The sequence below is a fragment of the Pocillopora damicornis genome, chromosome 7, assembly GCF_964200805.1.
Source record: "Pocillopora damicornis chromosome 7, jaPocDami1.2, whole genome shotgun sequence".
NCBI lineage: Eukaryota > Metazoa > Cnidaria > Anthozoa > Scleractinia > Pocilloporidae > Pocillopora > Pocillopora damicornis.
The window spans coordinates 8,829,562-8,850,120 of NC_142676.1; the positions used below are offsets into that span (position 1 = coordinate 8,829,562).

At 37.0% G+C, this 20,559-nt stretch overlaps 1 protein-coding gene and 1 long non-coding RNA gene across 2 annotated transcripts; one reads left to right on the forward strand and one right to left on the reverse strand.

The window, feature by feature from the left end:
• The first annotated feature begins 1,777 nt into the window (after positions 1-1,777).
• Positions 1,778-11,039, forward strand: LOC149042411 (uncharacterized). Its single transcript, XM_089213581.1, has 3 exons — positions 1,778-1,830; positions 5,363-8,402; positions 8,719-11,039. Exons 1-2 carry the CDS (start codon positions 1,778-1,780, stop codon positions 8,388-8,390), a joined length of 3,081 nt encoding a protein of 1,026 aa, XP_089069707.1. The 3' UTR covers positions 8,391-8,402; positions 8,719-11,039.
• An 883-nt stretch (positions 11,040-11,922) lies between these two features.
• LOC149042412 (uncharacterized) lies at positions 11,923-18,755 on the reverse strand. Its single transcript, XR_016188633.1, has 3 exons — positions 18,536-18,755; positions 17,120-17,197; positions 11,923-13,679 (listed from the first exon to the last, which is right to left on the reverse strand). It is a non-coding gene; the product is annotated as an uncharacterized LOC149042412 (long non-coding RNA).
• Positions 18,756-20,559: the final 1,804 nt, after the last annotated feature.

The following is a 20,559-nucleotide window of genomic DNA, read 5'->3' on the forward strand; positions in this document are numbered from 1 at the left end:
GTTGTGTGACCGCGAGGGCAACGAGAACGTGACAGGAAACGGGTGAATGGAAAATGACTTCATGAGCGGATCAAACGCTCTTTACATGACACTAGTCAATAACTCGTCAACCAAAAAACTTACTAAACTTTGGAATCATATGAAATTTCTTGACAAGCATCCAACACTCATAGGAAATTTGAAAGAACCTCTTAGTAGTATTTCTGTTAAAATTCCTGACTACCGAACATTTAGTCCATGAGACTGTCGCTGGCTGCAGGGAAGTTAGACTCAGCGTTGCATTCATATTTGTGACCTACTCCGCTTCTTAAAACGAAAATGAAAAGCTATAAATTTATCTGACGTCCAGTTCCAGCATGACGAATGAAAAGTAAAATAGCATGCATGACCAAAAAATAGATTCGTGACTTACAAATTTAACAAATGATACACCATATTTTTTTGTTTTTAGTGTAATAAGCTCATAATTGTATTCAGCTTCGTCGAAACTGCTCGTGTTACCAAGTACACCGTTTTGTTATACGCTTACGGGAAAATCACAATTTCACAAGAGTTACAGGTGAGTACTGGATTAATGACTAAATACATATAAGAAAAAAAAAACTTAAGACGAAAGAATCAGAGAAATATGACATTAATTCGTCGTAAGCGAGGGAGAAATAAAAATATCTAGTTTCCCTCGAGGATTCAACCTCGACATTCAAATTTTATAATCTAAAGCTCCAGTCCAAAGCTACAGAAGCCCTCGTTAGTGAGTCAAGACATACGCTGGGTTCATATTTGACAAAACTTTCCGCATTCTCCTGAGATCTGAATTGTCGAAAATGTCATGTCTGAAAGTAGATAAAGAAAGCGAGTAAAGTTCAAGCTCCATCGTCAAATGAAGAAATTAAAAACATCGAAATCTACAAGCTTAGAGATTGAATCTTCGAAGATTCTTAGATTCTCTTGATTACACACTCGTAACGGATAAAAAGATTTTTCTTTATTCGAACCCTTAGAAAAAAATTTCTCCCCTTCCTTTATTAGTTTGAATTCGAAGAAAGAATTATTTCTCTATGCTGACACTGAGATAAACATAATAAACATTGACGTAGCTGATTTATCTGCCCAAGAGAGATTTATGAAACTACAGCATGGCTGATTCCAGTGTTATGTGCCCCGCTTGTGCTCCTGGTACAATATCATTATAACTCGGAGGTTGTCTTTATCCTTTTGAATTCAGTTTTATATGGTGGAGACTGTCCTTCTCAGGGGAACTGAAAAAAGTATTTTGATTTGCGGATAGCTTGTGTCCTCCATTGAAAGGAAAATAACTGACCTTAGGTCTCAATCGCAGGATAAAGTAATAGGAATACAGAAACATTAAAATTATACACAAAATTGGAAAGCAAGAACAAAAACAAAGAAAAAGACAAACACAACAAGTGAGGTTCATGAAGTAAAAGAACAATTTTAATATCTAAACTAGACATTTGAAGAGATTTGTTATTTACTCGTGACAAGGGATTATAGACTGATCTATTGCTCGTTAATATGAAGTCTTTCACAGTTCCATCAAAATTTTAGTAAAGCAAAACGTATTGTTCTTGATATTTTCAGGCATGTAAAAATAATAATGACAACTTTTGGAGGATAAACCGATGCAGGGGATGGCGGTTTAACAGGTACTAAACAATTTTCATACTATAAATTACTATAGTATAATTGTTCCGATGAGTAGTCTCGGGGATTATTCAACAATATTCACTGAGCCTGCGATGAATAATTGTTAATCATGACGCGTAATACCCCGCAACTGGACAAGCCTGATCATGAGCTTAAGAAGGCGTGAGTTCGGCCATGTTTCTTCTCTGGATTGTTAAGGACCAAGACGATGGTTTCGTCAATGGGGGATATATTATTCAGAAAAATTATTTATATAAACCAAGAGGTTACCAAAATGAATGAATATGCGAGACTCATTATGGTTTTCTTTATTTTCGGCTTACAAGGAGATATATTCGTGGCTCCTTTGTATTTAAAACTCCTGGAAAACGTTTTTGTTTGTGAAACAATATAATGTCTGGTTAAGAAATTACAAAGTAATGAACCGGCTACAAGCACATAATTTTTTCTTTTTTTCGACTTCAATGTGGGAAATCCCGAGAGAGCACATCACACCCTCTCGGGTAGCTGATCAGAACACAGCTGGATTCACCTTAATCTTGTTTGCTCGTGGGTTACACCACATGAAAATAACAAAAAAAAAAAGACGAGAAATTGGAGTGACGGGATAAAGAGCGATGTAACATGAAAATGAAAAATTTAACCCTAAAATTTTAATATTACGAATTCTTGATCACGTATGAAAATGAAACTCCGCAAACGTTACCATTTCTTTATTTCTTTATTTTTTTGACAGGTTTGCAACCATCGCTCGACCTCCTCGAAAATTACTATTAATTTTTTCTTAAACAATTTAAACTACTAATCCAAAAGGTGATTTCTCGTATTTTTCGGTTCGGTCGGAATTCGGTTTTGGCAGAAATTTTCTTTGCGCAATGACGAACTACATTAGTTCATGTGTTTACTTCGGAAGGTAGACATTATGGCTCAGAAAATACTGATGGTTGCGTAGAATCCTGCTCTGAAGGACGCGGAGAATATCACGCCTGTCTAACAAGATAAATTTCCTTATATCCCCTTCAAAATTATATAGCGACAGATTCTTTTATGTCAGCAATGCATTTACAGATATTTTCTAATTTCTCCATAGTTTTGTAATATCAAAAGGTTTTTTAGTTTTATTTCGGTTTCAAATGCCCCTATGATCTGACAGCAAAGTCTCTCGATGTCTTACAAGATCAAGATATACGGGAACCAGCGCTTGGTTCCCAACTTGCTTTTGATATGTAGCTGATAATTGATCTCAATAACCTGAAGGCCGATGTAAAAATAAATTTACACCGTTTCTCCAGCTCCCAAAATACCATCTTATTCAGAGCATTTTAGATCATAATAAGTTAGAAATGAAAAAGGAAGACTTTTCCAAAAGCACATTTTGTCACGGGTTAGTGGCTTCCGGTCATTCATGATTACTTAGCTCCCTTTAGAGGAATATTTGTGGAATATTTCATTCGCTGGAGCCTTTTTCACACTTTGGAAAAACGCACTGATAACTTTGATATACGAGAGCTATGGAAAATTGGCGGGAAAATACGTAAACGAAATAAAATCTTACTTCCGCTCTAATTGGTTGATAGGTTAGAAATAATTATGCCTCTAATTCACTCAGTATAACATCTTCCATCTCAAATTGTCGCCTCTCAGCCGGTTTACGATTATGTCAAGCTAAAACGGCACAATTTAGTTTATGGTGGTTACCCCTCAAAAAGTGCGTATCCTTAAATCAAGGTGGTAATCCTCTTACGTGACGTCATGTCCTCCCTCGCCAGTCGTTGTGACTTATATTCTGCTGACTCGACTACCGAAATAATGGCTCGGCCATCTGCTAACTTAAAAATCAATGATTGTTTTTAAAAAGACGAATTTTATGGAAAAAAAAGCAAGGAATCCTCTCAAAAGATGCCTGGAAAAGCAATCAAATATGGGCAAAGCGCTTACAGGGTCATGTAGTCTAAAGTGAAGAGAAGCCATAGAAAAACCGTAGTAAAAATCTGGGTCAAAATGTGAACCTTATATCCCCTAATTTTACCCAATAAAATGATATTCGTCTGGTTTTAATTAAAGCCAAGTCAAGGACATGTATGAAGACGGATACGTAAATTGGCACGTGATGACGACTGACACTTAGTTCCTGAATTCCTTAGGAAACTACGAAGAATGTCTCAATGATGCAACAGTTTCTGTTCAGTTCGAACCCAATTTAATCAAAGCTATTAAGAAAGGTGGGTCTTGTAGTCTAAATTCATCAAACCACTTTGCAGCGGTTTCTTCAAGAGAATTGTATGGATTACGGCAGCTGGCTGTACCTCGGGTATCAACAATAACTGGCCCGTACATGTTTGCTATGTAGATAAAAAGCGCAAGTTAAGGTCAATGACCTATAAATGAAAATTAAAGCAGTAATGGTTCATTCACATCAAAGATTAAACATGTTTAAAGTCGTTTTGTTAAACACAGTTTAAATTTTTTCTTCATAGGGTTTGTATGAACCGATGTTAGTGGACTTCAAATATAACATATTAAAAATGCAAATGAGCGATTGTGTGAATTCTATGGAAAATTCAGTTTTTCAGCCCTCTCTTTCTGGTTTTCATTCAGTTAAACCCGGTTTAACTAAAAATGTTTTGCTGATGTGAATGGGTTGTAAGACGATTTTCTGGCTACTTTTGTATGTGGATAGTAATTAATTAATTACCTCACGTCCTTACCTTCTCAGCCGCCAGTGCCTGCGTGGAGCTTTGCTTGTTCAAAGAAGCAAGGAGCTGGTTGCATATGAGATTGGCCGTATCCTTTGACGAGTATTTCAAACGTGATACGCAAAGAAATGCAAACAGTGTTCGATAACACTACACTGAACAGTTAAAAGAAACTAAAATATTTCCATTTATTCCAAAACATTTTACTTGACAGAAGGGGCATTTTATCTAATTCGCAGAGTTTTAACTGAACGCCCCTCATCATTGTCTCTCTAAGAATATCAGCAGGACGCCCAAACCAAACAACGACTACGCCTAATGAGCTTGTTAATATTTATATTAATATTCACTCTGGTAACAAAAAAATTTAATATAGGAAATCCTCAAAAGAAATCCACTTTAGACAGGTATGTCCTTTTCTAGGGTTTGTTTAGGGAATAGCGTTTATTAGGGGTGTTTGAGAAAAATACCGCGACAGCGATGTTTGAAAATTCTGCAAAATATCACGAGCTTCAATTGAAGGAACGTATAGGGACGCCAACATTACCCTCAAACTGTCCGGCTCATAGTTCGAGGCGTCAATCTTTCTGGGATAAAATCTTCTTCAGATTTATATCAATTTCCTTGGCTTCGAAGCTCATAATATCCGAACGAATCCGTTTTTCTTCAGCCCACGTCGTCCGAACTGTAGGCCACATAAAGGTCTTCATAATTTTCTTGGTATTTACATTTGCTGCATTTTCTGTAAAATTCTTGTAGCTTTTTCGTTTCGCAATCTGGAGATATTTCAGCCACTGTTTCAAATTAGAATCAGAATCATTTCGCTTATTGTAAAAATGAAAATTTTAAATGTAAGGTTTTAGGATTTGAGTGACATACTTATTTTCTCGGCGAATCACATACCAGAAATGTCTCAACTTATGGAATAATACCTCTAATATTTTTTTTATTTCTTAAATTTGTACACATCCACTCATCAGTAATTTATTCTTAACCAGTTTTAAGATTGACAAGGATAAAAAACCTCTGCTCCACTCAGTGAGCAAATCGCAAACATCAATAGAGAGCCACAAGCGTATTATAGAAAATGCCAAGGTAGAGAGAGAAAAGACCGAAGAGGGAACTCATTGTAGCCTTCTAGGAATAGCTCATCATAATCAAGGACAGTTCAAAACAGCAATCGATTACCATCAACGTCATCTAGAAATTGCTAAAGAAGTGGGAGACATGGCCGGAGAGGGAAACAGTTATTGCAATCTCGGCTGCGACTATCATGGTCTAGGACAGTTCAAAACAGCAATCGATTACCATCAAAGTCATCTAGAAATTGCAAAAGAAGTGGGAGACAAGGCCGGAGAGGGAAAGAGTTATGGCAATCTCGGCAACGCTTATCGTGGTCTAGGACAGTTCAAAACAGCAATCGATTACCATCAACGTCATCTAGAAATTGCAAAAGAAGTGGGAGACAAGGCCGGAGAGGGAAAGAGTTATGGCAATCTCGGCAACGCTTATCGTGGTCTAGGACAGTTCAAAACAGCAATCGATTACCATCAACGTCATCTAGAAATTGCTAAAGAAGTGGGAGACAAGGCCGGAGAGGGAGACAGTTATGGCAATCTCGGCTGCGCTTATCGTGGTCTAGGACAGTTCAAAACAGCAATCGATTACCATCAACGTCATCTAGAAATTACAAAAGAAGTGGGAGACAAGGCCGAAGAGGGAAAGAGTTATGGCAATCTCGGCTGCGCTTATGATGGTCTAGGACAGTTTAAAACAGCAATCGATTACCATCAACGTGATCTAGAAATTGCTAAAGAGGTGGGAGACAAGGCCGGAGAGGGAAAGAGTTATGGCAATCTCGGCTGCGCTTATCGTGGTCTAGGACAGTTCAAAACAGCAATCGATTACCATCAACGTCATCTAGAAATTGCTAAAGAAGTGGGAGACAAGGCCGGAGAGGGAAAGAGTTATGGCAATCTCGGCTGCGACTATCATGGTCTAGGACAGTTCAAAACAGCAATCGATTACCATCAACGTCATCTAGAAATTGCAAAAGAAGTGGGAGACAAGGCCGGAGAGGGAAAGAGTTATGGCAATCTCGGCAACGCTTATCGTGGTCTAGGACAGTTCAAAACAGCAATCGATTACCATCAACGTCATCTAGAAATTGCTAAAGAAGTGGGAGACAAGGCCGGAGAGGGAGACAGTTATGGCAATCTCGGCTGCGCTTATCGTGGTCTAGGACAGTTCAAAACAGCAATCGATTACCATCAACGTCATCTAGAAATTGCTAAAGAAGTGGGAGACAAGGTCGGAGAGGGAAAGAGTTATGCCAATCTCGGCTGCGCTTATTGTGATCTACGACAGTTTAAAACAGCAATCGATTACCATCAACGTGATCTAGAAATTGCTAAAGAAGTGGGAGACAAGGCCGGAGAGGGAACAAGTTATGGCAATCTCGGTTGCGCTTTGCATGGTCAAGGAAAGTTCAAAACAGCAATCGATTACCATCAACGTCATCTGGAAATTGCTAAAGAAGTGGGGGACAAGGCCGGAGAGGCATCCTCGCTCTGTTCTCTTGGAATAAATTTTGAGTGCCTAGGAAATCTGAAGAGGGCCTTTGACTGCTTTCACTCTGGTGTAGAGGCGTTTGATAGTATCAGGGCCGGTCTGCAATTGAACGATCAGTGGAAGATCTCTTATCGTAATCAGCATAAAAGTGCATACACAGGCTTGTGGCGTACAAACCTAATTCAAAATGAATTTCTCAACGCTCTTCTTGCCGCAGAAAAAGGACGTGCACAAGCTCTAAAAGATCTGCTAGACACAAAATATCAGCCCCGAGATTCTTCAAGGAACAGCGGCTCATTCCTTACCCTGAGTTTTGTTCCATTAGGTACAGTTTTCATGGCTATCAGTGGACCGTGCGTTTACTACTGGGTTTTCCTGAGCGACGATAATGTCCAGTTGAGAAAAGTCCATGTCAACAATTATAAGTATCAGGAGGAATTGGAATTTTTCATCCAGCAACTGAACAAAACTGCCTTGAAGGAGATCGATACAAGAGATGCCGTTAAATGCGAAAATCCTGCCCATGACTCGCTGAAAGCGGCGGAAGTGGCAAACGATATGATTCAAATTGATGTAAGGTACTCACAATCAAGTGCTCTACAGAAGCTTTATGACATCATCGTTACTCCTATTGCTGATCTGATCGAAGGCAACGAGCTTACAGTTGTTCCTGAGGGACCATTTTGTCTTGTGCCTTATGCAGCATTGGAGGACTCGAAGTCAACTTATCTGAGTGATTTAGTCACAATTCGCGTGCTTCCGTCCCTGACGACCTTACAACTAATCAATGATTGCCCAGCTGAATTTCACACGAAGAGCGGTGCATTGCTTGTTGGCGACCCATGTTTCAAAGAGATCATCTATCAGGGAAGACGGTTGGTGCAACTTCCGGGAGCAAGGAGGGAAGCGGAGATGATTGGACGAATTCTCAACATTTCCCCCCTCATTGGGGAAATGGCAACAAAAGATGAAGTGTTGAAACGACTTTCATCAGTGGCTTTAGTACACATAGCAGCACACGGTAAAATGGAAACTGGTGAAGTTATCCTGGCACCAAACACCACAAGAGAAACCCCTCAGCCTCAAGAGAAGGACTATCTACTGACGATGAAAGATGTCATGGAAGCTGGGCTGCGGGCGCGACTGGTTGTTCTAAGCTGTTCTCACAGTGCTCGTGGGGAGGTCATGGCCGAGGGTGTGGTTGGCATCGCCCGAGCATTCTTGGGTGCTGGTGCTAGATCTGTTGTGGTAACCTTGTGGGCGATTGCAGACGAGGGAACCCTGGAGTTCATGAGTTTCTTCTACGATGCACTTGCTAAAGGCAAGAGGGCAAGTGAAGCTCTCAATCAGGCCATGAAGTGTTTGAGAGAGTCCGAAACCTTCAAGGAGGTGAAGTACTGGGCACCATTTGTACTCATTGGTGATGACGTCAAACTTGATTTCAACGACATTTAGTTGCTGATCCATGTAATTATTCTTTTCGTACCTTTATGCGCTACAAAGTAACTTTAAATCCAAATTATAGACACATATTTAATCATAAATGCTTTTTTTGCTATCTTGCTGTGTAGAGTTTAGGAGTTTCTTTTTTTCCCGAGGAAATTGAGATGCTTTTAAATTGAGTGGACACGGACTTTTTCTTAGATAATTTGATAGGAGTAAAAAACAGTTTTCTGCTATAATAATTGTTGGGCAGTTTATCGTTTCATGTCGCAAGGCCGAATGAAAAATTTTCTATGATCTCAACGGTTCTCTCTGAATTATGACTTTTTTTACTTTTCAGTTAAGGCAGTGAGAATTGGAGCTGTATCATAGAAAAGACGAAACCCAACAAAGTAAAAAGTTGCCCGCAAGCGTTGATATTTGGAGTAGAAACCACAAGGCTACCTACAAAATCTCTGTAAGAGTCCTCTATTGAGAGCAGGGAGAACCGAAAGAGCCTTCAAGAGCCCATACGGATCTCTGTTTTTTCAAAAGTTGACTCTCCACTTGTCTTGAATGCTCTTATGAACTATAAGGATTTTGGAGACGCAGAAGAAAAAGGACTTTGCATTGTTTTGATTTTTAATGAATTATTGATCGAACTAGCTTAGAAGTAATTTTTTTTAATTGTTGATGTACTGAAATTATCATCACATTTTTTTAAATCTAAAACGAACGAGGTTGTTATTTATAAACAAGTTTTAGGTGTTACATTCACGTTCAAGTTGCAACACCTTGAAAACGTTCTCCCAAAATGGTTTTTACATTATTTTTTCTGAATCGGTTTTTACCTTAAGGTTTATATGAAGCTATCACAGCCATATGCATGTGTAAAGATTTCCACAGAACTTGAAAAATAATTGGTCGTATGATTTTTCAATTATCTTAGTTACAGTCGAATGGAAATTGTAATTAACTTTTGGAGGAATTTTACCTAGTTATAATTAGTTCTTGTGTCACGAACATAAGATTTTTTCAATCAGTTTTGCCTTAAGGTTTATATAAGGCTATTACAGCTATATGCACGTGTAAAGATTTCCATAGAACTTGAAAAATAATTGGTCGTTTGATTTTTCCGATTACCTTAGTTACAGTCGAATGGAAATTGTAATTCACTTCTGGAGGAATTTTACCTAGTTATAATTAGTTCTTGTGTCACGAACACAAGATTTTTTCAATCAGTTTTGCCTTAAGGTTTATATAAGGCTATTACAGCCATATGCACGTGTAAAGATTTCCATAGAACTTGAAAAATAATTGGTCGTTTGATTTTTCGATTATCTTAGTTTCAGTCGAATGGAAATTGTAATTCACTTCTGGAGGAATTTTACCTAGTTATAAATAGTTATTGTGTCACGAACATCAGATTTGTTGAAATTAAAATGGCAGAATTTTTTAAGGCCATGCCAGTATTTAATCCTAGCATTACCAATACTACGACAGTTTCTTCCTATGCGTTTGAACGCGATAAAGTGTTCATGAACACGCTGTTTAAACTAATTGTCCAATTACAAAACGAGAGGCTGGCCGAACAGGCAGGTTTACCGATTTGGCTCAATTTTGCATGTAAACTTGGCTAGGGGTTCTTATCACTAAATGGATATTTTAAGATTAAACGGTCATTTGGAGCCCCACCAGGACATGGTTGTAAGGGGGCTGGTCAAGGCGCTTGTAAAGGCGCTTTTAAAGGCACTTGACAACACCGCGCTTTGATGATTGCGCCAAATTCTCCTTACTTGTAGTAGGAACTCTTGGAGTCTTCGGGTATGATCGGTTTCTCTAAGAAAAATAGTGGCAATCCAAACCCATGACTCAAAAAGGTCAACAGGAAGTCTATTCGACGAGCAGCTGGGAAAAATTCAAGTTTGAAATAAGGAAACATATTCTGTGCTAGAGATATGCCCAAAAACCAACAACTTTCTACCCAAAAAATCAAAGAACGCTTTTCTCGTTAATCAAAAACCTTCCTTTCCCGAAAATATAAATAAATAAAAATAAACACGAAGCCTAAATTAACATAAACAGAAAGTATTCTATGATTTTCTAAAAGACAGTTTTATTTTCAAAAAGTTCTGATATCAAAAGATTTCCTTCACACTATATGGTGCTCAAGATCTGACTACAATTCTGTTTTTCGCTCTATCTTCAACAGCTCAACCTCAAATACCAGTGTTGCGCTCCCTGAAAATATAAAATAATTGGCGTACATTCATTTTAAGTTGCGTTTTGAGGAAACAAGTTCATGCCGGAATATGATTGAAGAAGCCCTTCATGTATCCCACAAGGAAAGAACCCCTTACACCTTAACTGGCCTAACATCAGTATGGGTATTTTCCACACTGTTCACTCTACATTTCCTAGGGTGTTAAAAGGAAAAATTTTGTGTAACAATCAAAAGCTTCTTTAGTTGGTGATTTCCTTTATTCTTGTGACCTTAATGTCTGACTCAGGGCTGATATTATTTAACAATTATTCACAAAAGTGGATGCAAATAATTGTTTTAGCAGGTACCACACAGATACCAAAAATTTAATTTGTTTCTTTCAATATACAAAAAAATGGTCAGAAATTAAACTCTTGACGTGCAATTTTGTCTCATCGGCTGCTGGAAGGTGATTAGTACTTGCTATTCACTTCCAAATAGCCAATCAATGCGTGTGAAAAGTACAGTTCACCTGTGTGGCGTATACTAAAGGGAGATATTAGATGCTGATCACTTTTAGGGGTCAAAGTGTTAAGGAATTTTTATTTGCCACTTTACAATTGCTCATAGACCACTTGGTTTGTCGCCCTGTGTTTTGCATTACCATGGTTACTTCAAATTTCTCTGGTGACCTTAAGTTAAATAAATAGTTTAAGAGTGTAGACAATGTGAATTAAGAGCAATTAATACTTAAATAATTCCTTAAATAAGATAGTTGTGTTTTGTGGTTTTTCCTTTTTTTGTCAGATTATGTGCATCCAATTTAGTGACTTGCAGGCTGTGAGAAGAGGCTGGTAGAGTGTCGATGAACAAATCTGTGGGGGAGGTGGGTGGGGTGGCTTTGATGCCATACTTCAAAATCGAATCTCTCCATATTTCACAATTTCAGAGGTTGGCATCAATAGCGCAAGTGTTCATGTAATGCTCTGACTCAGCATTGTCTCTGTTGACCACAAGCTGCTAAGTCACCTGGGATCTTAGGGGGAGCTCCTCTGTCCCCATAACCGGCGCAAAAGAGAGAAAAATCCTCTGAGTATAGCAAAAACAGCTGAAAATTACTTCAATATGACTGCTAAAATTCTTGTGTTATCCAGCTTGCTAGTATGTAACAGATAAAGTAATTATCTGTATAAGCTTACAGTTCAAGCATGGTAAGTTGTCCTGTTATCAATCCTACTAGTACAGCTGCAACTATTATTCATTGCATTGGACATAAATTATATACTTAAATATCAGAGGAAGGACTTACCAAGGTCTCATAGGACTACAAGTTTCCTCTTTTCTCCTTCACACATACTAAAAACAACACAAAAAAGTTTTAATGAACAATAACAACCACAAGTTTAATTATACCTTGAGTAAGTAACAACAAAATGTTAAAACAGAAAAGCTGGAAGCTGGGCACCAAAAAGAACTACAGGAACTATATAATATGTCAGTCAGCCTGTCCCCATCATGCCCTAAGGCACATATGATCATAAAAAGAGAACATCACTGTTGCCTTTCCTTCCCTTTCCTCCTCAGCTCTTCCCAGCTGACCCTATTCTCTTGAATCTCTTTTTCATTGGCCATTGTCAGTTGCTGTACTACTCAAGTACCCATTTAACAATGTAAGATTATATTTTGTATGCTAAAACAATACCAAATCAAATGACAACTCTTTGGCTTAACTCTACTGACTAGAAATGTTCCATTTTTTTCATAGTTTTTTAAAGTTTAGCAATAACAGTATTTCAAGTTGTTAACTAATCAACTGATGCTTTTCAAGATTGCATTAAAAAGACTTCCAAAGAGGTTGGTTTTAATGTTTTGTAATTTAATGTCCATAAGTAATTGAACAGGTTAAATGACAAATGTAAAAAGAATTTTAGGTTTGCTGCTAGTTCTACATTTGCCGAATGGTTTGAAGTCAGTTTATTAATAACTGTTCAGGTTCTCTTCAGCCTTAGCTTTAAGTAGAGAGAGCAAAAAAAGTCGATTTAATAGACCCCCAGAGAATAACAAGTCAGGTCCTAAGTACAGATACATCTATGCCTGCCAAGTCGTGCGCACAATGCTTGGCACTTCATGCTTGCACACTCAACACTGAATCACCGGCCAGAAATTCTCTTACACCTGACTACTAAATCCAGACCACTTATCCATGACTCATATGCATTGGCACTTATACTGCAAAATTCACCCCAGCTTTAACAAAATCAAAAATAGGGAACAACAAAGTTCAAAAGCTTGCTTTTCACAGTTTACTTTTTGGTACAGTTCTGTACAGTTCTTTAAAAGTTTGAGGAAGTAGTTTGAAAACCTAAGTAAAGTGAAGAGAGGAATTTATTGTGTATAATAAGACTTAGAAACAATGATGAATGGTCTATAGTTTTAACTTACTTTCATAGTCCTTGATCCCATCCTGTAATAAAATTAAATCATGACTTATTAAATAGTAAAAACACTTCTAATATACACCATCTTACATTATTATTCAGCTGCCCTCAGAAAGTACAAATAACACACAAATTGAGTACAAATATCATGTGAAATTGCACAGCTGTTTGGACAGTTGGTTATTTTACAATGTAATCCAACAAGAACATTACAAGACCTGTCCCAAACCACTCCTCTATTTGCTTTGTTTTCCCTGCCTTATAACAAATGACTATAAAATAAAACAGTTGGGTAAAAAAAAAAAAACATATGAGATGTTTGAGAAACTAAGTTAAGTATAATCATTCAGAAACCTAAAGTTTATCAAACCAACAAACCCAATGCTTGTTTATAAATTAAAGTAATAGATTCCCATTAGCTTGTGATGTCCAAATGTTTCTTGCCTTCTCCCCACTTCCCACAATTGGGCCAATTCATTGCTAAACCAGTAGAAAGTGCAATCACTTGCCTAAATGCATAGTAGCACAGCAAACTACAATTATCAGCCCATTTTGCACATAGTCATGCATGCTATATCACAAGTATCCACCTTTGATAACTTTTCCCACTCCTAATGTAAACACAAATGGTTCTACTCAAGGGATACTGCCATCAAATTGTGTTCCATCCTTCAGAGTACCCTAAAAATCAAATAAATTTAAACATACAGAACAAACCAACACAACTCAAGTTTGGAGGAAACCTTTTCAAGTTGTGACCTTTCCCTCTCAGCTAATTCAAATTAAATAATTTTGGGTTATGAATGGAAAAAATTTTTAAAATTCTGTACCAGCTGATTGAGCTCAATTAAAAATTACCCACAGGCCATTAAAATTCCTTCATTTCAATTGGTTTACAAGTCATGTTACCTGGGCAAACTATTTTCCCACAAAGAGTTGAGGCGGAAACATTACATCAAATTATTTCCCTCCTCTTTGATGAATATCTTTAAATATCCTGTAAATGAACCATGCAAGCAGAAACAAGACCCTGTCTGTTATGCATGTTTGACAGAAGTCTATTTGACAAAAAAAAAGAAGCAAAAGTTCACAATATTAAGTGTGACACTGTTGAAAATTATGTGAAACATACCGCTGTTAAATTAGTGAAGTCAATTTATGCCTGGCATATATTTAATGACTAGGCCTTTTAAACCAGCCAAGAATTAAACCAACATGAAAATGTAAATTTCCCTTACTCGCTACCATATAATGAATTCATTTTATAACATAGCTAGTAAATTTGTCTGATCAAATTCAATTGCATGAGTGTGCTTCATATTCCTATTGTGCATGCTCATTACGTCAGCAAACAAATCCGTCAAAGAATTTTGTATTCAATCAGAAAATAAAGTTCATTTACATGCATGAATTCACCTGCCAATTTTTTGACCAATCTAAGACAAGATCATTTACAGCGTAGCAAAATGTTTTTCCAAAACAAAATTATCAATGCATTGAAGCATAGCAGAGGGAATATTAACCCTTTTACAACATTTAAACCATTGGGTTGAAAATGTCACAATACAATTGGTTCATGTGTCAGCTGTGCGTTCATTGAGATATGAAGCACTTGGGAAGTTTAGAGAGCACTCAAGAAGCTAGAGAGGAAGCTCAAGAGCTCTTACACATCTTTCGTGCCCTCCAAACTTTCCACATGCTTCATATCTCGATGAACGCACGCTGATGTATGAACCAATTGTTAAAGAATACAAAGGGGGAAGAATAAGAGAAAATTGTAATTTGAAATCTAAAACTGGAAGAGATTTTCTACCATTACAAGAACCATCTTGGCCTTTTTAATATTTTGGTGAGTCTGATTTACAGTAAGATTGCATCATAACCACTTTTTCTTCTGTTAAGCACATGCCATAAACAGAAAATCATTAAGAAGTATGGGTAATCACATGATTTCAAATGCAGTTTGGAATAAATAAGCACGAGTAAATTTTTGCTAAGACTAATAAAATTGCATGAGCACAAGGGCATGTGCAATTTGTGGTCTTTGAAGAAATTTACTCGTGCTTATTTATTCCAAACTGCTGGAGAAAACTTATGTGATTACGTATTAATAATAGAGATGGAAAAAAAAGAGATAGCTTATCATTATGCAGATGCAAAGCATGTGCATCAAGTGCAAAAGTAATTTATTCAAAGCCTGCAAATAATATTTGCGTTCAGTCAAAACAACTGCATACGATCAAAACAATAGTATACAATGATATTTTCCCATCTTAAGGCACAAAAAAATTCAAAGTCTGCCTAAACATTTCAAGGAATTGTTTAGTCTGGTTTGTTACTTCTTTGCACCAAATAAACCCTCTTCTGCATTGAATCACCTGAAAGCTGCATTTACCTTAACCAATCAGAACTAAGTAACTTTTTCATGTATCTTATTATTGCATGTAATGTAACAGTAATGCGTGAACCTTCCTTGGTTCCTAATGCATGTCTGCTGACTTATAACCATGCAAGATTTTAAGGGGCTCCAAGGAGACAAAAGTAAGTTTTGAGCAAATGGAAAATATTGGCTCTCGATCATGATGTGTGGGCCTCCCACTTAGTCATTCAGTAAATATTATGATCTGTCAAATATTTTTGCCGTTCACAGCTGTTTACAGCCAATCAAATTAGAGAAACAATATTTTCACATGTAGAGAAAATGTTTTGTCCAATCATGAAGAACCTGTCAGAAGTACTAGGTTTCTGATGAGAGAAACCCCACATTTGTTTACAAAATTTATCGCAAGAAAAGACCAAACTCAATGCTGACCACTGAGGCCTCTTTCTATCTTAGCATCAACTATTCAAAGGATTCTGGTAGATGTTGGTTTAAGGCAGGTGCAGTGGGGGTAAACAAAGCTGGACTCAAAGAGAGGCCATGGCTCACGAACCACAGCACAAGAAAGACACCTTTACAATAGTAGGTACACACAACTGACATGTTTGAGTGAAGCATGTCAAGCATTAAGGTATGATTGTCAGTTTGCTTTTCATTACTTGCAAACAGCATATTTCTATCAGCTTTGAAAACTTCTGTATCCTCACTAAATAAAAAAAAGCATTTCCCATGAACATTTACACATTAAAGACATAAGAAACCAGCAACAGGTTTTTCCATTGTCTGATAACATCAGATTCTCTTCACATTTTTTTTTTTTTTTGTACATTTTAAAAAATTTTAATCATTATAATATAATGAAATCCCCCATGTTAACCCTTTTGGTCCCACTACTGATCTAGACAGAATTTCTCCTTACACCATCAGCACAATATCAAACAGACAAGTAATGAGAATAAAGAAAAATATCAATTATGGGATAATTAGTTGATCCAATTCCAAATTCTCCAACCTAACAGCACATAAATTGTTTGGCAGACAGTAAGGAGAATTACTAATGAAATCTTGAAAGTTATAGGGTTATGTAATCATATGTACCAGAAAGACAGCGAATAAATGTAACATACTCCAGTAAAGTGTTCTTATGTACAATGAAGTTTCAAACTCATTAAAATTAAGTTAACTTCATGATTCAGATTTTAGTTTAAGAAATATGTGATATATCTTTACATAGATGAAAAGAGAATGCCATTCATGAATTTTAAAATAGTAAAAGCCAAAAACTTATAGATGGAATTTAAAAACAACTACTAAAATGTGGCATCTAATCACTGAGATTTTAATCATTAGCTGGCACACAGAGATATAAAAGAAGCTTTGTGGGAAAAACCAAAGCAATAAAATTAAAGATTCAGGAGAAGCATATGACATCAACTAGTTTACTGATGTTTTCACCTGAATTCAGTCTGGAAAGAAAACTCTGCAACACTTCTGTTTTGTTTTCTTACACTTGAATTAAAACATAAAATTTAATTATTTGCAGGCAGGTTAAAGGGGAAATTAAAGGATGGATATATTTTACATCTATTAGATAGAAATCCCTTACTATAAAAATAAGGCAGAAGCATATTACTTACTTGAGTTTGCTTCTGAATACAACTTTAATAGGTATCTTTTAAGTGATTGTCTACATATGTAAACCGGGTGCAATATAGGGTCGTAAATGTAATTTTATTCTAACCTTCCTCCTTGAAGACTGCCTTGTGTATCAAATATATCAAGTTCAGTTCCTCCAGAGTCATAAGCCGAGCTTTTGGGGCTACAAAATAATAAAATAATAAAGGCGTTATGGCAGGCCAATTTATCGAGAGTCAATTAAGTATAGTTTCCTAAAATCGTTTGCAAAGTTTAAAATGTGCTTCACTTGTGCTACATATACGGATTCCGAGAGTGTGACTCGATTAATTCAAAAGAAAATATCCAAGCAGCTTACAGAAATGGTACACGAATTGTAAACTGATAATGTGTTAACAAAACCTCCCTAAATTATGGTGCCGATACGAATTTATCGTTCATAATCACTTATGAAATTCCGAGACTGTACCTCAATGAATTCAACAGAAAATATCCAGGAAGATTACAGAAACGGACTCTCAAAAACGGCTCCCAAAAATGTAAACAACAATTATTTACTCTAACCATGTGCTTACCAGCGTGCTTGTGAGCTCAAATTGCCAAGATCCCGTTTAATTACACGATCACAGCTCAGACGCTTCTTGCAAAATGTGATCAATATCGATTTCAGAGATTAATTTTTCAGTTTCCAGCATTAGGAAAAAAATATCTTATGGCAGGCATGTTCATCATAACCCGAGCATTGCGTACGCCTCGAGATGTTGAGCGAAGAGAAAGTGGCTCCATGTTTTGTGAGATTAAGTTGAAACCATTTCCTGAAGTTCGAACGAGTCGAGTAGAAAGCATGAAAACATTGCGCTGAAAAGTACCATGACTTAAAAATGAAATTCATTCATTCCGCAGTAGAACTAACTCTACTTCACACGTGAGTTTGTTTGCACCACACATTTGCGATCCGTAATTTAATTCTCAGATGTTTGACGGGTTCTCACATGACCATATTGTCAAAATCAAATGGCCGCGTCAGACTTAATGTAAACATGGACATCGCTGACTCAATCTCATTTTATTTGAATTTTGGGAAAAGTCACTACTTCGTTCTTAGGCTAAAACAACACTTCTTCGAAAAAGCGCGACTTTTTAAAATGATTAGAGTAAATCCTGCGATAGTTGACTGAAGAGAAGAAGAGATAGAAACTTGAGCTCGCCGTTCGCTATCATTTGAAAGCTTTGTAGGCAAAACAAAATCCGTAAGATAACTTCTTTTCCATTAACACCACGACTGTATAAAACATTGCAAACGACAGGACAAGAAATAACTTGAAGAATACGAACACTTTGAAATGTTATTCGAGCGATGAACCGGCGCGAGGTTTTTTATGCGATGAAGGCCAAAGTCATTGTCTTTCCGAACGTGACTTTAATTATAAACTGAAGCTAGTATCAAACGACGATTGGTGAAAAAAGATTGAATTTTTCTGGGCCTTAGCGCTAGAGAAAACCCAGATAAGACATGACTTACCTTCTCTTCATTCTCGGATCCTTTGTAGTTCGCTTCTCTTTGTTGATGACCCCTTTTCAGATTGAAGGAAATTGCCTCAATGGCCATACAGATGGTTCAGGTTAGGCTTGGTTCAAAGAAAATACGAAGGAGATTATAGCCTGCAGAGCAGGCGTAATTTTGGCGAGTGAGTGTTAAGTAACTTCATAACGAATATTATGGCCGCCATCTTTGATTTTAATGGCAGCGGAAGGCTGGGGAGAGGAATAAATTTATACCAAGGGGGCAGTCGACGGTCAAAAATAAGGAAAGGGGGAGGGGAGAGAAATAAAAGATTTGTTTCGTTAAAGTTAAAATACTTTAAAAAAATGATCTGCACTATTTCCACTGCGGTGTTTGCCAAAAAATATTTATTTAGAGGCACTTTGCTGAGAGATTTGTTTATACTCTCTAGGAAAAGTGCATTGGGTCCTTTTAGTTCATCCAAAAACTTTGTGATCCGCAAACCTCGATGATCAAACCTTTTATTGTGAATTCAATTAGTTTTGGTTGGTGGAGCATCTTGTTTGGCCGGATCAAATTACAACCTAATTTTTGTTTGACTAAATTAACGTCATGTGTGAACATTTCCATGTAAAAGCATTTTGAGTGGATAAAACATAACCTGTACTTTAAATCCTGTTGAGTACACACCTCAGGGCGTCAGTTACTAATCTGTAAATTTCTTGTTCTTCCTCTTGAACCGGAATCTTGGTGACTTTTACAAAGTGTTAATGTTTTTAATCAAACTTCATTTCCCAGTGGGGCAAAAGGTTCAATGCATTAGCATTGCAAAAAGTGTAGTATCAATTCAACTGCATGAGCCTGATTTGAAATATTAATGCTTTAACAAGGGCGTGGTCAGGATCTTCTAGCAGGGGTCCTTCTACTCCGTATTTGTTGGAAACTGAGGGCGGAGAGGCATTACAAAATGCTATTATCATAATTTGTCCACTTTTCGTGACAAACAGAGAGGTAACATACCCCTTTATTACCGAGTAAGTTGTTGTGTCTCGTTTGATAATGCCTTGATTAAGATTGGCCTTAGTAGAAGATTATAGGAATACATTTTACCTTCAGAGTAGGAGGAGAAGAAAAGTACGACTTTCTTAAAAATCTAACGAGAAGATAAATAAGTAGTCAGAAAAAACACTAGCGATTTGAACAAAGACTTTACAGGGTAATCTGCTACAATGCCTTATACCTCAGGCGCCAAATATGGATAAGTTCTACATACTTTAGTGATTGTAAAGGCGACAACTTCGCTCAGACCGAAGTCTGACAGCTTCAGGTGGCCATTTGAGATTACCAGAATATTTTCCGGTTTTAGATCTCTGATGAAATAAGTTGGCAAAAACTTGTTTCACTCGTTTTTAGTGTACATCACTTTACATCAGGGTAAACCAGATTTACATCAATTTTTCTGTTACAATGGAAAATCTTCTACCCGTTCTTTCTCAGTTCCAATCCCATACGGCTCATGTCAATTGTGGCGCCACGATTTCAAAAACAAGCCCTTCTTCGTTTTTTCACTAAGATTCCTCACCCGCTACTGGCGCATTATATTTTAGCCAATTTGCACCAAGATCGCTGGTTTGACAGGGAAGGTAAGCTAATTTACATTTGATCAAGCCGGAATGAACGAGAAGAGTTTTTTTGTATCCTGGATGCAATTGGAAAGAAATGGGTATATGCCAGCTGTTTTATCTTCTCTAAAATATGAAGTAAACATTTCTCTTTATCATCCCATAATCCTTCTCGTTTCTATAATTCTTGTCGTCAGTCTTATTGTTATCGTTGTCGTTGTCATTTTCTCTATTGTTACTGTTATCGTTATAAATTTCGAATGTGTTGTTTTACAAAAGGCTCCATGACACTGGGTAAAAAGCAAATTTTTCCTTCGAAATAAGACATTACTGAGTACGTCATGCCACAAACATACCTGTGGATGACTTTCTTTGAATTCAAATATTTTAATCTCAGGCCGATATCGACCGCTTAAACCT